Source organism: Hibiscus syriacus, unplaced genomic scaffold (assembly GCF_006381635.1).
Source record: "Hibiscus syriacus cultivar Baekdansim isolate YM2019G1 unplaced genomic scaffold, ASM638163v2 tig00116975_pilon, whole genome shotgun sequence".
NCBI classification, from domain to species: Eukaryota; Viridiplantae; Streptophyta; class Magnoliopsida; order Malvales; family Malvaceae; genus Hibiscus; species Hibiscus syriacus.
The window spans coordinates 422,843-439,654 of record NW_024063499.1 but is presented as its reverse complement, the minus strand read 5'-3'; the positions used below and the strand labels follow the sequence as shown (position 1 = coordinate 439,654).

General features: G+C 35.8%; 1 protein-coding gene and 1 pseudogene across 1 annotated transcript; both read left to right on the top strand.

Moving 5' to 3' along the window:
* Positions 1 to 1,530: 1,530 nt before the first annotated feature.
* LOC120192392 (fatty-acid-binding protein 2-like) lies at positions 1,531 to 4,268 on the top strand. Its single transcript, XM_039195180.1, has 10 exons — positions 1,531 to 2,147; positions 2,254 to 2,473; positions 2,569 to 2,644; positions 2,752 to 2,854; positions 3,055 to 3,123; positions 3,224 to 3,260; positions 3,366 to 3,440; positions 3,527 to 3,578; positions 3,776 to 3,820; positions 3,904 to 4,268. The coding sequence occupies exons 1-10, from the start codon at positions 1,627 to 1,629 to the stop codon at positions 4,182 to 4,184; spliced, it is 1,479 nt and encodes a 492-aa protein (XP_039051111.1). The 5' UTR covers positions 1,531 to 1,626; the 3' UTR covers positions 4,185 to 4,268.
* Positions 4,269 to 5,474: 1,206 nt separating this feature from the next.
* On the top strand, positions 5,475 to 7,886 carry LOC120192394 (annotated as a pseudogene).
* Positions 7,887 to 16,812: the final 8,926 nt, after the last annotated feature.

Genomic DNA, 16,812 nt, shown 5'->3' with positions numbered 1-16,812 from the left:
TAAAGACAGTTTTAGTTGAAGATTCATGGGTAAAGGCATATATTGTAAAACACCATGAACATTCTCCCATGACCCTCCAAAACACAAATCTATCCAAACATGATCAACATTAGATGATTTCATTATTGTAAATTAATTTACTAAACAAACGAGCTGCGAAACTAAAACCTGTTGCCGGATGGGGAAGGATGTCGTTGGATATAGGAACGAATGTCGCCGGAGAGAGTGATAGATGGAGATGAAATGAGTTGCGATTTAGGGATTTAGGTTATGAGTTGTTGCTGCTGCGTATTTATATACCCAAAACATTTGTGTTGCGAAATTAAAACCTGTTGCGAATTCAGAAATCGAGTTGCGAATTTGAAATTCAGTATTGCGATAGTCAGAATCTCGTTGCGATTTACTAAATCGCAATGCGATTACGTAAATCGAAGTGCGAATTAGGAAGATCGCAATGTGATTTACGTAATCGCATTGCGATTTACGTATTCGCATTGCGAATTAGGAAAATCGCAACGCAAAATTTGGGAAATCGCAATGCGATAGTCAGAATCGCGTTGCGAATCTGGAAACTGATTTGCGATACCGGAGATCGCGTTGCGAATTATCGATCGCATTGCGATTTAGTTGGTCATTTTGACAAATCCAAAAAAAGTTGATTAAAATCGTATATTATAAGGCATTTTTGGTCACTGAGGTTATTTTCTCTAAATATTATTTTTCTCGATTTTAGCCATCTTCTTCAAAAAAAAAAAAGAGAATATTCTTTTACATTATTTACTTGGACTCTCAGATATCACAAAAAGTCTCATGCACGATATTCACAATTCTTCATTCAATCACAACCAGTATTCTTCTCGATGTTAACCATCAACAAACATAATACTCGAATGTTAACAACCTTTGATAAAAGTATATATTTCTTTTATCATATAAATAAATACTTGATTATCTTTTTATAAATAAACGATTTTCAGTCGAAAATAAAGCTAAAATAACTAAAAACCTGCGAAAACTGGCTAATTAATTCAGTTTGACCTTTTGGTTACGATTCGGAGGGGCCAAAGCCGTCAGCGTCACCAGAAAGTTCACAATAAAGAAATAATAAGGAATCTCCGTTTTCCCAGTTTTGCCCTTCCAAAATACAAATAGTTTTATATCAATGTGACTTCCATTTTCCTCGCTTAACAGGCTCGTCCAGCATATTCCTTTCCTATCTCGATCAAATCAAAATCTCATTTCTTTTTCACATCCAAAAAAATTTAAGGAAAGAGAAAATTTGAAAAGAACCCTAACGTCCCTTCTCTGTAATTTGAATATCTTGATCACTACGCGCATGGTTTTTTCCTCTTAATTTCAGGTACTTTTTGTTTGCATTTTTTTAATTTGTATTCACGGATATGTTGTTGATTTCCTTGGCTTCCAATTATTTGAACTTAAGATTTGTAGGTTTTGATTCTTTTCATCAAAAGGTGCTTGTATTTATTGATGATTTTCTTAAATGGGTCATCATTTTCTTTTTCTTTGTAGGTGCATTATTTCGAATTGGGTGGTAAATTTGACCACCCAAATTGCTCAGTTCAGGGTTAAGGTTGCTGAGTTGGGCATTTAGCTGAAGTCAAAAGTATGTCAAATAAATGGTTCTTCTTCGTGGATTTAGATGGAGGGTCTCCGTATGCTTTTCCAATGGATACTTTTGTTTCGAGTGGTTTGGGAGCTCATTTGTTTTCGCAGTTTAGTTCATTTGTTGACAGCTCTTTGTACCATTCTAAACAATTGTATGGGCCTGGTAGTCTTGCATTTCGAGAAGCTTTTAATTGCATGTCGAAGTTTACAGGGGGCGTTCTGTTTTGGTTCTCTACCGTGTCAACTTCGAAGTTGAGTAGGGACATATCATCTGGTAATCAACGTAGTTTGAAATCTGGGAGTTGCAAGTCTTCATCTTTGGTTAAGCACATTGCTTCTTGTAAGAATAACATTGCTGGATTTTGCTTTGCTTCTGATTCAAGAGGCATTTCTGTCGCCCCACTTGTTATCAGTGAAATTTCGAGCTATGCAATGAGAAACTTCTTTGGAGAAGCAGAAGCTTTCCAGCACATTCCTTTATTGTCATTAGCTGCTGCTGTGATACCGCCATTAGATAACTTGTAAGGTTTTTTATCCCACAAATTACATTGTCTTTTACCTTTCTGCGTTGTCTTTGTCTGTTAACTTTGTTTCTCACTGATTAAGCTATTTATTTAATGTGATCAGATCTTCGAAGGTACTAGCTGTTCCCCTTGATAACACAGAAGTTCAAATGCCAGAATGCATGGACCGAAGGCCTTGTGAAGTTGGTCAAGGATGTGGCAGTCTATCATTTCTAGATTTGAATCGGAGACGACATGCTGTTGAACCCAGGACTGGGATTGAGTTCCCAACAATATTGGATAACATATTTGATACATGGAATAATTCCAGTTTAGCTCCCGAGGTAAAACATTGGGGACATTGCTGTATCAATCCTCTGCAATATGCTTTTTATCTATTTTCTATGCAATAACTTGAGTAATGTCTCTATGCTTATAGGTGCTTGTAGGTACTGGCTCCAGAACCATGAAGATAATCAAAATTAAGTCTTTGAAAGTGTATGCATTTGGCTTTTGTACGTACTTGTGGATTTTGCTGCATCGCTCCTTCCTTGTGTTATTAATGATGTGCTTTTCCATGTGCTTCAACAACTTATGCTAGATTTTTTGTTTCCCTCCATAGATATTCATCCGTACTCTGTTTGCCAGAAATTGGGTGCAAAGTATGCTTCTATTCCAGTGGGTAAACTAAACAAAAACAATGATTTTTATCAGGATCTTCTTAGGTATTTAAGATTTTCATTCTGAACTGATGGTAAAATATATATTTTTATAAGGACTTTGAACATTCATAAGTTGTGTGTTCGACTTCAAAGTCATGAGTTGGGACAGATTTTAGGCTCGGTCCTATATTCTTGTTCCCTTTGTTTTTGCAGACTATGTATTTTCTTTTTCTATTATATTATGAATCTTTTCTTATATGCAGGGAGGATATTGGTATGACCGTTAGGCTAGTGGTAAACTGCAATGGGATGAAAGTCGATACAGTTAGAGAGTAAGTTCTTTTTCCCCATTTCCTGCACACTTTAAGATTTTGCAAACTTGGTTGTCCCTTTCCATGCCCCTTTAAATGACTTCAATCGTGTATGTTGCAGTGCTTTTGAAAAATCTCTTCGTGCTCGTTTAGTAAAGGTAAGCGATTAAAATCAGATGATTTATTTCCTTACCCCATCTTTCTCGTTTTATTTTACTTTCTAGATCTGCTAGACTTCTAACAAATTTATCAACTTATACCAGACAAATCCCAACACGGATTATCGTTGCCTCAGTACATTCGCTTCCTACTTCACTCAAGATATTCCATTACCTGTGGTATATCTGCTTCATCCTTCATCTGTCTTTTTTCTATTTGATCTAATGTAGAAGCAAAATCAACTTAACTCTGTCAGATATTGCAGGGAACAATAATCGACTTTCAAAGGACAGCTGATGGACAACTAGTAACCAAAAGTAAGTTTTATTTCTTGTTCTGCTTATCCCTTTTTCGACAATGACAACAACTTTAGCAAGACAATCATCTTAGGTTGTTTGTGGCATGTTAAATGAGTTAGACAAATGACCCAACTATTTAGAAAATCGGTATTTTGTTTCCAAAAATATATTGTACGTAGTATACCGGTCTTATAGTGAAAGAATTATTTTTGCAGTCAGAGGTAACCAGATTGGAGCTGTCCACAGCAAGGATTTATGCAGTAAGTAAAAGCCCTTTGTCCTGGCGGCCGGCATTCCTTTACACCTTCAAGTGTGTTGACTCTAATATTTCGTTGTATGCCAGGGGCTTTCTTGACATGTACATCGGAGATTTCCCAGTGTCCGAGCAAACAAAAGAGGATATTGGCCGAAACGTTGCGAGCATCATTAGGAGATGTTGAAGTGGCTTGTTTTCCATCACCATTTTCTCAGCTTTTAAATGAGCAAAATAGCTACGGGCACAAGGAAATTGAGTATTTCAGGGATGTTATACTATGTACTTTAAGAGAGGGGTTGGCTGATGAACAAAAAAAAAGGGAAGAATCAGGAAAAGTCAATGCAAAACATTGCAATGGTTCTTGTTAGGATAGTTCTAAACACATGTTCTTTGTAGATTTGGGATAATCGTCAGTTGAAATAGATGCCCCCTTGCACTATATATTGTTGAAACAATATATTATATATATTTGTGGGAATGTTCCACTTATGTAAAAATATTTTTGTAATTTTTTACGATTATTGTTTAAAAATTTAAAAGTAAACTATATCAAATATCATTCAACTTTCGACGTTGAAGAAAAATTAGTAAATGTGTTGAGAAGATTTGAATAAGAGATCTCTAAATAGAAAAGCCCAAACACTTAACTACTTCATTAACTTCAAATCTTATTATAATGTTAATCAAAATAATATATATATATATATATATATATATATATATGTTAAATTACAGTTAAGATTAATTTAATTTATTTAATGATATAATATTTATAATATTATTAGTCGTTTTAGTATGACATTCAAATTGACAATCGTCATCCACGTAATCTGTAATTATTGAGTTAACGGTCATCCACATAATCTGTCATTGAGTTCACGGTCTAGCGATATAATTAAAATGAAAATAAAAGTTCAATGTTTCCATTGAAGCAATTGAATGTTGAATAATATGAATGATATATCACCTAAAGTTAAATGATATATGATATAGTTTATTGTAATTTAATTGTTATATTTCATACTTATTCACTTATATCATATCTACTAAATTTGAATAAATAAATTTTTTTTTAATATTTTTATTCAATATGCAAGAAAATGAGAAAATTAGTCTTTAGTACTATTTTTTATGGAATTATAAATCAATATAAGAGTAAAAATGTACTATTTGATCTTCTAAAAAAATATGATTCAATTTGATTTTAAAAAAGATTTATTTGAAAAGTGAACTTAAAAGCTAAGATATATTATGAAGGGATTTCATCTACTTAACTTGCATTCTTCAATGAATTTGAATTTCCATCTCCATGGATTCAATTGCATAGTCAATGTGTAGTTGGTCAAATTTCCCTCGAACCATAACAAGCAATATATATATATATATACACCATGGGAAGAATGTAATGTATTGTTTTAAGCTGAAATTTTGCAGGTAAAAAGATGAGGGGTGGAGCTATGAGCAAGGGGGAACCCCTCATTACTCTAAACACAAATCACATTCTTATGTAATCCATGTTTAGTGTGCCTAAATACGGGTATGCCTTCTTCCCCGCACTTAGACTCGACCTTTAAAATCACATTTTGGCTCATTCCATCGTCAATACCCTATGCTTAGAATTGGTTTTAGATATTGAATTGTTTTGGGAACGATTGTCTTCATGGGATCTGTTGTAGCATGGTTGCCTCTTCTTCTAGTGTATATAGTCGCTGTTGAAGGCCATGATTTTAACTACAGGGAAGCTCTCTCAAAGTCACTCATTTTCTTGGAAGCACAAAGATCAGGGAAACTACCTCCCAATAATAGACTAACCTGGAGAGGAGACTCTGGTCTCGATGATGGCAAAGAAGCAAATGTACCTTCCCCCCCCCCTATTTCTTCTCTGCATGCGTATTGGTTTTGATTATTAGGTGTTTGATTTTATGTTTGAATGAATACAGGAGGACCTTGTGGGAGGATATTAGATGCAGGAGACAATGTGAAGTATGGGTTGCCAATGGCATTCACCGTCACCACCTTGGCATGGTCCGCCATTGCTTTCAAATCCGAGCTAAAATCTGCTGGTGAGTTGGAAAATGTTCATGCTGCCATTCGTTGGGGCACTGATTATTTCCTGAAAGCCGCTGCTAAACATGACAGATTGTACGTGCAGGTAAATTATTATAGAATATGCCGATTTTATTTATGTTTGATTGCTTAAGTCTAAACTGATCCTCAAATATTCAAAACGTTCTAATTGAATCCTCGAGGTACTACTGCATTGTTTCAACAATGTTTGATGATTTGTTTCCATGTTGTTGGGGAAAAAAGGTTGGTGACCCTGAAAAAGATCATCAATGTTGGGTAAGACCTGAGAATATGAAGGGTCCAAGGCCTGTTCTGCAAATCAATAGCGACAACCCTGGAACAGAGATTGCAGGTGAAACTTCAGCCGCAATGGCTGCTTCTTCGATGGTGTTTCGACGCACTGATGTTCCCTATGCACGTCGTCTCCTTAACAAAGCCAAACTGGTACCTATGTATATGCATTTTCGTTCATTACCATTTCACATTTCCTGTTAAACTGCAAATTCTATGGAATTAATATCATTTTCCTTCTCGGCAGCTTTTCAAATTCGCTGACGAACACAAGAAAACTTTCGACGGAGAATGCCCCTTCTATTGCTCCTTCTCTGGCTTCCATGTAAATCTCCCGATCGGTACTCAATTCCATGTATATATGTATATATATATATATACCTCCATAACCATAACTTCAACATGCAGGATGAGCTGTCTTGGGCGGCAGCATGGCTTTACACAGCAACCCATAGTGACACGTATTTAAAGTATATCACAGAAGAAACAGTTCCTGCAGTTGTGGACGAGTTCAACTGGGACCTCAAATTTGCTGGAGTCCAAGTCCTCCTTTCTAAGGTCTCTTAAACCCTAAACATTATTTACAAATCTTCCATTTAAACTTGAATATCTCACCTATATATATATTCTGCAATTATGCAGTCTTTCTTTGAAGGTACCCATGAGTTCCATACGTTCAAGGAACATGCTGATAGTTATATTTGTGCAGCACTTCCCGAAAGTCCTTATCGTAGAATTCCCATGACTCCAGGTCTCTAATGGCTACCCCTATTATATATGTTTTGTGCTAATGAAGATGATATATATATATTGGAGAACTGATTTGATTTGATGGAATATCAGGTGGTTTGATTCATTTGAGAGATGGAGCCAACCTTCAGTATGTTACTGGAGCTTCTTTCTTGTTCAGTATCTATGGCGATTTGCTTAAGAAATTCAACCAAAAGATCGATTGTGGAGGCAAACCTTTTGAATCCACGCACGTGTTGGCTTTCGCTAAGCAGCAGGTGAATGAATTCCCAAATTGCTTTAAATTTGTTATTATAATCTCAACTTAAAAAACCGATTTGGCCAACTCAAATTAGAATTTGACTCGAACTGATTTCATAAAAAAGTCAACAATCTGAATATTTTTAACTCGGTCCTAAAATGAACAAAACCAGAAATGATCAAACCCATGACTCAGCCTCGAAATTACTTGAATAAGTAACCTAAAGTTACATGTAGTTGAGCATCTAACAAAACAAAAAGCTTGAAACAAACAACCTAAAATTATGAATCCAGAGTAATCTGAGTTTAAAACAATTTAAACTTGAAATTACTTAAATTGTAAATTATTCCAAAATTTTGCAGATGGACTACATCTTAGGGCAAAACCCACAAGGAAGATCATACATGGTCGGGTTCGGTAAGAATCCACCAACACAAGCGCACCATCGGGGTGCCTCGGTGCCATTATCGGAAGCTAAAATGGACGTTGACTGCGGCATGAGCTTCACTAGGTGGTTCAATAAAAATGCACCCAATCCTAATGAGTTAACCGGCGCCATCCTTGGTGGACCGGACATGCAAGATAAGTTCAGTGATTTACGTTGGACATCCGTCTACACTGAGCCATGCACTTACGTTAACTCTCTAGCAGTCGGGGCCCTGGCCAAGCTTACTCGCCCTCATAATAAGTAATAGTATTTTGGGATAAAACAAATTTTAATCACTAAGTTTGACCACATTTTAATTTGTTCCTTTTTCTTCTCATTAATCCTTGATCTTAGTAATTTTTTTTTTCATTTTTAATCACTTCGTGACATAAAATTTTAAATTATGTCACATGAAGCTCTGAGAGTCTCCTATTATTTGTTTTATGTTTAGTTGTGTACGAGATTAATCCAAATTTTTATTTAAATTTGTTTATATTTGTAAATGGGTCAATTCAAGCCTATTTAGATTGGTAAAAAATATATCTTATTTTTAGTTATTTTTGACTATTTGATTTACTTTTATTTTTATTCATATCCAAATAAATACTTATCTCAGATAAATTAATCTATGTTTCAAGCTTATTTAAATTCATTTAGATAGTAGAGAAATTGATTGTATTAAAGGTAAAAAATCTTTAAAATTTATATAATTTATATATTTTTGTCAATGATCTAATTTTATATCTCCTTAAATCTTAAATTTCACATCTTAAATTTTTTAATAACTACTTAAGTTATATTTTTTTCAAAATATGTATATTCTTTAAATATGTAGGTGTCCCCTACCTTCACTTCCCCATTAATTATAACTATTAATTATCATATTTGAATCAATAAATATGCATTTAATACTTAAAATTTCATTTAAATTAAGGTATTCTGGATAAGCACAAAGTTATTATTTTTTTTTTTTAACAATACCTACAATGTACCTATCAACCACCGAATAACATTTTGATATTTCTTCTCCTTTTGTTTAATTATCCATTGAATTTATTTAACAAAAACAGTTGAAATATTTAATGATAAAGTTTTAATTTTGGGAAATTTTAGATTTAAGTTTTTATACGTAAATATAATTTTTTAGTTTAAATATATTTTAATTAAGTTGCACCATTTGTTATATTTACAATAAAGAATCGTTGTAAAAAATAATTAATTGAATTTAACGAGTAATTTAAGGGTATTATTAAGTTGTTAATGAGTTGATTAGATGACATAAATCACAGTTTTTTTTATAAATAAAATGAATCTCAAAGTTGTTTTGGATATGGTTACCGTTCACTGGCAATAATATTTTTTATTAAGAAGATAAACTTAGCCTTAAATTGTAGGTTTAAGAAGATAAGCTTAGCTTTAAATTGTAGGCTTAAGAAGATAAGCTTAGCTTTAATTTGTAGGCTTAAGAATATAAACTTAGCTTTAAATTGTAGGATTTAGGGGATTGATTTTTTATCAAAGATTGTTTTATATAATTAATTAATACTTAATCTAAATTAATTGATAATTGTATAAAAATTATACATTATATTTTGTCACTTAGAAAAGGAAATTATTTTAAAAGGAAATTGCAGTATACAATAAATTGGTCAAATGCCAATGGATCCATAAAATCATTTAATGTCTAACAAAAATTTGTACGCCTATTTAAACATCGCTTTCCTTTTCAATTTTAGTAAAAAACTCTAATTGGATAAGTTTTGGTTTTATTCCATTTTTAACTTTTTTTGTATGGATTTTACGTAATATGATGTAAGTTTTTAATTGAAAGATGAGAATCAAATTAAATCGATAAATTAAATTCGTATCATTCCTAAATAATAAGTATGTTTTTTCTAATTTTATAACTAATTTGATATTTTCTAGTTAAAATTTTATAAAGTTCCATAAAATTTTATGATATCTCAATTATTTTTTATATTTTATTAAATTAATTTGATATTTTAGTCAAATGATTTAATTTCATAAGTGTCGTAACCGTCTTTCGGTTGGGCCCCGGAATTGGGCTTCGACTTAAAAAATATGGATTGGAGTCGCCACCGATTATTTATTTAAAATAAATAGGTTAATCGGATACCTTATACCTTACCTGATCTGCGTCTTACCAAAGATATGTCGGATTCGGGAGTCGGTTACAGCTAAGGAAGGATTAGCACCCTTGAACTGCCCTTTCGGTACTATATAATTTCCAGTTGTCTTTAATTAAGAAAGTTTTAAATTTAAATTAAAATGTAAAATGACGATCCAAATTACTTACCTTAGATTGCTTAAATTGTACCCTTAGAAAATCAAGACACATATTAGATAAAGAATGCAAATAAAAACACCTAAGGTAAAATGGAAAACAAATAAGATGAGGAAAATACAGAGTATAAAAATAATGTATATGGTGGTAATAATGATAAAGATATAAACAATGGGAAAATAAAAAGATATATAATAGTAATAAATAAATAAAACTACAAACTAAATAAATCACCATAATCAAATATGTACATGTAAAATAATAATAAAAAAAATAATGAAAATAAAATAAGAAAATATATATATATATAACAATAATAGAAAAAAAAAAAATTGTAACATAATAGCGTATAAAGTAAAACACATAAAGTTAATACAAACATATAATAACATTAATACCATTTATATAATAGCTAAATATAAGAGGGAGGAAAAAATATAATAATAGAAAAAAAATAAATAATGTAAATAAATAAATAATAAAGAAGTAAAAAAATAGGGTAAAATACAAAATGTGTACATATACATATATATATATATATAATATAACACATAAATGAAATAATACTATACTAATAATAAATGTATACGATGTATAAAAAACTAATAATAGTATAAAATATATAATATTATAATGTAATATAAAAAGATAATTAAAACTAATGTAAATAAATATAATAATAAAGAAGTAAACAAATAGGGTAAAATACAAAATGTGTACATATATACATATATATATATATATATAATATAACATATAAGTGAAATAATACTATTCTAATAATACATATATACGAGTGTATAAAAAAAAACTAATAAGGATATAAAATATATACAAATATTATAATGTAATATAGAAAGATAATTAAAATTAAAATCCAGAGAAAGGATTAAAATGAAAGAACTGCAGGCTAGAGGTCAAAATTCCAAAGCAATATGAAGGGTTAATTTCGATTTGGGGGGGGGAAACGGCTCTTTTCGAGTAACAGGGATCAAAAGGGTAGTTTACCCTATTTTAGATAGAAACACGCGGATGGTTTAAATTCAGTTTGGGGATGAAAATGGAAGGATTTAAAATAAAAGGACTAAAAATGAGATTGCTCCCATTTTGCGTGAAAGCACGTGGATCCGGTCATGGTCCACGTGGGTCGAATGGGCTTAATATGACTCAAAAAAAAAACCAATTTCAGTTTCATTCCTTCCTTCAGAAATCAAAAAAAAAAAAACCCTTGTCTCCTTCTCTCCTTTCTATATCGCCATTGTTCTTCAGCCATGAAGAACATGGGCCAAGTTTTCCAGAATCCGGCCTTTGGCCTCCGAGCGCCGCCTCGCCGCCGCCGTTGGACGGCGACGGCCGCCGTTCATCGGCGGCAAAAAAAACTTATTTTTTACAGTTCGAAGCCCCTTATCCACACTTCTCAAAATAAAAAAAAATCCAACAAATGACGAGCCTCAGGGAGTAGATCTAGCTTCAAAGTTTTGAAACTCTCTCCTCGTTCATCGGCTGAAAACGTTTTTCTTTTTTCTTGGTCGTCTTTCGAATCAAAACACAGTACAAGGTCTAGAAATCAACATGCAAAGGCAACAAAAACGGATGGACAAAGGTAAAAACACTGCTACCTTTTTATTTCCTTTCGAACGATTACAAGAACTCTGGTTTGCTTCGTGGATTTTTGAGTTTTTTTTGTCTAAGGCTCTCTGGTATTATCTTCTGGAAAAAAAAAATCCTTCTCAAAAAATACAAATGTTTCTTGCTATTTTCTCTGAGATTTTCGTGTGATTCCTTTTTTGCTTTTTTTCCCTCTCCCTGTAATGCCTACATCGTCTGATATTTATACACAAAAAAATGACATCTTTGTGTCCTAATCAAACTCTACTCCTTTTGTTTGTTGGTGATGGAATCCTACTAAAACACGTTCATTGGTGTTGTGATGTTGGCTCCGTGAAATGAGGGAGGCGTTATCTTAGGCGAAGGAAGCTTGCGGCGCTGGCTTGGACGTGGGGTTAGGGTTTCTGGCAACCCTGAGTCTGCACGGGTTAAGCTTGGAAGCTGTTGCTGGGCCGCCCACGTGAATTTGGGTCTGCCAAACGGACTGCTGGGATGTTGATGTATTGAGCCTGTAAATGTCAAAATATATATATTCAGTAATAAATAATAATATTACATATATAATATATATAATATGTATATATGTATGTTCCGGTCAAAAAAGTGTGTCTACAGCTGCCCCTCTTTGCATTATCGTGTAACGAAAATAGAGCAAAGATTAAAAGACACATATTTCGTCCACCTCGACTATCCTCAGTCGTAGAGTTGAAACCCGATGCTGAAAATGGTTTGTCAATCACGAAATGACTCTCTCGTCATGAGGTTGAGTCAAAACTCGAATATTTCAAGCACGAAATCCCTCGTCGTGAAGTTGAAAATGAGCTCAAAGCTTTTGGTAAGTGGCCTCTGAACCGTCTTCTGGCTCAAGATACTTCATCGCGAAGGTAAAACTTGACCTGAAGACTTTGGTGTCGGGGTGTTACAGATGACTCCTTCGTCGTGAAGTTGGGTCAATCTGTTTGTGAAGTTGGAATTGTATATGGCCCCTTCGTCGTGAGGTTGAGCCTGGGAACTGGATATCCTTCGTCGTGAAGTTGAAATCCAAGTGAGTAGTATTGTTCCGAGTCCAATATCCTCCGTCGTGAAGTTGAAATTGGTTCTGGAACTGGGAAATTGTTTGTTGACAACCAGCGGTCCCTTCGTCGTGAAGTTGAACTTGCGTTGTCTGGAGTCCAATATCCTTCGCTGTGAAGTTGAAATTGGCTCTGAAATTGAGAAGATGTTTGTTGACAACCAGCGGTCCCTTCGTCGTGAAGTTGAACTTACGTTGTCTGGAGTCCAATATCCTTCGTTGTGAAGTTGAAATTGTATATGGCCCCTTCGTCGTGAGGTTGAGCCTGGGAACTGGATATCCTTCGTCGTGAAGTTGAAATCCAAGTGAGTAGTATTGTTCCGAGTCCAATATCCTCCGCCGTGAAGTTGAAATTGGTTCTGGAACTGGGAAATTGTTTGTTGACAACCAGCGGTCCCTTCGTCGTGAAGTTGAACTTACGTTGTCTGGAGTCCAATATCCTCCGTTGTGAAGTTGAAATTGGCTCTGAAATTGAGAAATGTTTGTTGACAACCAGCGGTCCCTTCGTCGTGAAGTTGAACTTACGTTGTCTGGAGTCCAATATCCTTCGTTGTGAAGTTGAAATTGGCTCTTGAGATTGAGAAATGTTTGTTGACAACCAGCGGTCCCTTCGTCGTGAAGTTGAACTTACGTTGTCTGGAGTCCAATATCCTTCGTTGTGAAGTTGAAATTGGCTCTTGAGATTGAGAAATGTTTGTTGACAACCAGCGGTCCCTTCGTCGTGGAGTTGAACTTACGTTGTCTGGAGTCCAATATCCTTCGTTGTGAAGTTGAAATTGGCTCTTGGTAAAACCTGCAAAGATATGCATATATGTGATGGTATGGATGTCATGCTCTTAGGTATGCCTAAAATGCATATGCAACATATGTTATTCTGAGCTTTGGAGAGTAATCTCGATCTCCGGTGGCCTGTCGTTGTTGATTCTTGAGCTTGAAGTTCCGATCTCTGATCTTGAATTCTTCAAATGTTTGATGATTTTTTTTTTCTTTTTTTCTTTTGAAGATGCTCCTCAACCATCTCAAGCATGTGCATGAGCCTTGATCGGCTTCTGGGTACCTGTACTTTTCAATGAATCTTTGCACAGCAATATGCGATTATCTTTCATAAAAATAAATAAACCATTAGGTTTAAATCTAATTCAAGATGCTCAAAAGGTATTGGAGGAAAGATGGTCTTTATTCATAAGGGAGGAGAAGAACAAATAATACATGGCAAACATTCTAGAAAACGAATACACAATGATGTGTAAATGAATGTCTTAGATCTCGATAACGTGGGCACTTCTGAGTTGAAAAGCCGTTTGGTGACTTTGAGTGCAGCCTTTGCCAAAGGATCTTTGAAAATGCGACAACGTTTGGGAGGGTGCGACATTTCTCCGATTTGTTGGGTTCGTAGAAGATTCATGTGCCGGGATGTTTCCACCGTTGATATCCAAATTGCCCTTTCCGGGTTTTCAACTTGGACCCATCCTTAGTTGCAAGACACCCTTTGCGGGTTTTCATCTTGAACCCACCTTATTTTCTCTTCTTTTCCTTTTTTCTGTTTTCAATTTAGGGCGCCCTTTCGGGTTTTCACCCTAAACGTTTTTTTTTTTTTTTTTTTTTTCAACTTAGGACGCCCTCTCGGGTTTTCATCCTAAGCGAAGTATTTCTTGACTGCGTCCGAGTTGATGGGATGTGGTAGTTCAGGTCCGTCCATTTCAGCCAGGACGAGGGCTCCTCCGGAGAAAGCCTTTTCACGACATAAGGTCCTTCCCAATTTGGCGTCCATTTTCCTCGGACATCTTTATGGACTGGCCAAATTCTTTTTAGCACTAAATCCCCTTCGCGGAACATTCTCGGGCGCACCTTTTGTCATGTGCTCGGATCATTCGTTTCTGATAGATTTGACCATGATGAATGGCTTTCAGTCTCTTTTCATCTATCAGATTAAGCTGATCATATCTGGATTGTGCCCATTCTGCATCATCCAGTTTGACTTCTGACAAGACCCTGAGAGACGGAATCTCGACTTCAATGGGTAGCACTGCTTCCATTCCATAGGCTAGTGAAAATGGAGTTGCCCCAGTCGAAGTTCGTACCGAGGTTCGATAAGCGAACAAAGCAAAAGGCAACTTCTCATGCCAGTCTTTGTAAGTTTCAGTTGTTTTCTCCACTATCTTCTTAATATTTTATTTGCTACTTCTACTGCTCCGTTCATCTTTGGTCTGTAAGCAGTGGAATTGTGATGTTTTATGTTGAACTGTTCGCAAGCAGCACTCATCATCTTGTTGTTCAAGTTTGTTGCGTTATCGGTGATAATCCTTTCAGGTAGACCATACCGACATATAATTTCTTTCTTCAGAAACTTGCAAATAGTGGATTGAGTGACACTGGCGTATGACGCAGCCTCTACCCATTTCGTGAAATAGTCAATTGCTACGAGAATGAAACGGTGACCATTCGAAGCCTTCGGATGGATTTGCCCGATAACGTCCATGCCCCACACAGAGAAAGGCCATGGTGACGTCATTACATGAAGCGGATGGGGTGGAACATTTATCTTGTCTCCATAAATCTGACATTTATGACATCTCCTAGCATAGTTGATGCAATCACTTTCCAGTGTGGACCAAAAATATCCGCATCTCATTATTTGTCTTGACATCATATGCCCATTTGCATGTGCTCCACAAACCCCATCATGTACTTCTTCCACTATCGTTTTGCCTCTTCAGCATCGACGCACCTTAACAGAACTTGGTTATGGCTTTTCTTATATAAAACCTCTCTGTCAAGGACATATCCAGCTGCCAACCTTCTAAGGGTTCTCTTCTCGATTTCAGTGGTTTTTCTGGATAACTCCGATGCTTGATATACTGCAGAATGTCGTAGTACCAAGGCTTAGTGTCTTTCACTTCTTCAATTTGGTAACAATGAGCTGGGTACTCATACGACTGCATGTTAATTGGCATCATTTCAGACTCCCCGCCAGCCTTGAATGTGGCTGCCAAGGTAGCTAGAGCGTCAGCCATTTGATTTTCTTCTCTAGGCACGTAGTGGAAGGTGACTTCGTCGAACTCTTCGAGCAGATCCAACACTAGTTTTCGGTACTCCAACAGCTTTATATCCTTGGTTTCCCACTCTCCTCGGAGCTGATAGACTACTAAAGCTGAGTCTCCATACACCCGCAAAGTCTTTATATTTTGCCCCAGTGCAGCCCGAATTCCCAAGACACAGGCTTCATATTCTGCCATGTTATTGGTACAATCAAAGTTCAGTCTGCTGGTAAATGGGTAGTGACTCCCTTCTGGGGAGACTAGAATTGCCCCGATGCCATGTCCTAGTGCATTTGATGCCCCATCGAAGTGCATTCTCCAGGAACCGTCCGTTGAAATGCTTGCTTCCTCTAAAGATATGGCCATTAAGTCCTCGTCTGGGAAATCAAAGTCCAGCGGCTCATAGCTCTCATCAGTTCTGCTTGCCAAAAAATCGGATATGGCGCTGCCTTTTACCGCTTTTTGGCTTACGTATTCGATGTCAAATTCAGACAAAAGCATCTGCCATCGGGCTAGCCTTCCGGATAGAGCAGGTACACCCATCATGTATTTTAGAGGGTCTAACTTGGAAATCAGCCAAGTGGTGTGATACAACATGTATTGTCGAAGCCTTTTTGTAGCCCATACCAGGGCACAACAGACCTTCTCAATAGGAGGATATCGGACCTCGCAATCGGTGAACTTCTTGCTTAAGTAGTAGATGGCTCTTTCCTTCTTCCCAGACTCGTCGTGTTGACCCAGAACACACCCAGGGAGTTCTCGAATATGGAGAGATACAAAAACAGAGGTTTTCCTGGGATAGGGGACATCAGGACAGGAGTGTGAGACAAGTACTCTTTTACCTTCTCAAATGCAATCTGACAGTTTTTATCCCATGCCCCAGGGCTATTCTTTCGGAGGAGACGAAAGATGGGGTCACATTTGTCGGTTAACTGAGAGATGAACCGAGCTATGTAGTTTAGTCTGCCCAGAAAACCTCGGACTTCTTTTTGGGTTCGTGGTGGAGGTAGATTCTGGATAGCCTTAACCTTATCTGGATCGACCTGTATGCCTCTCCTGCTGACTATAAAGCCTAGTAGTTTCCAGATGTTACCCCGAAGGTACACTTGCTAGGGTTTAGTCTCAGTTGGAACTTTCTCAATCTCTGGAAGAGCTTCCTCAGATTCTTGACATGTTCACTCTCGGTCTGTGCCTTGA

Coding starts and splice junctions, on each gene's coding strand:
- LOC120192392 (XM_039195180.1), top strand. CDS start 1,627: ATGTCAAATAAATGGTTCTTCTTCGTGGATTTAGATGGAGGGTCTCCG. Junction 3,124..3,223: donor AAAGTCGATACAGTTAGAGA/GTAAGTTCTTTT, acceptor TGTATGTTGCAG/TGCTTTTGAAAAATCTCTTC. Junction 3,261..3,365: donor TTCGTGCTCGTTTAGTAAAG/GTAAGCGATTAA, acceptor AACTTATACCAG/ACAAATCCCAACACGGATTA.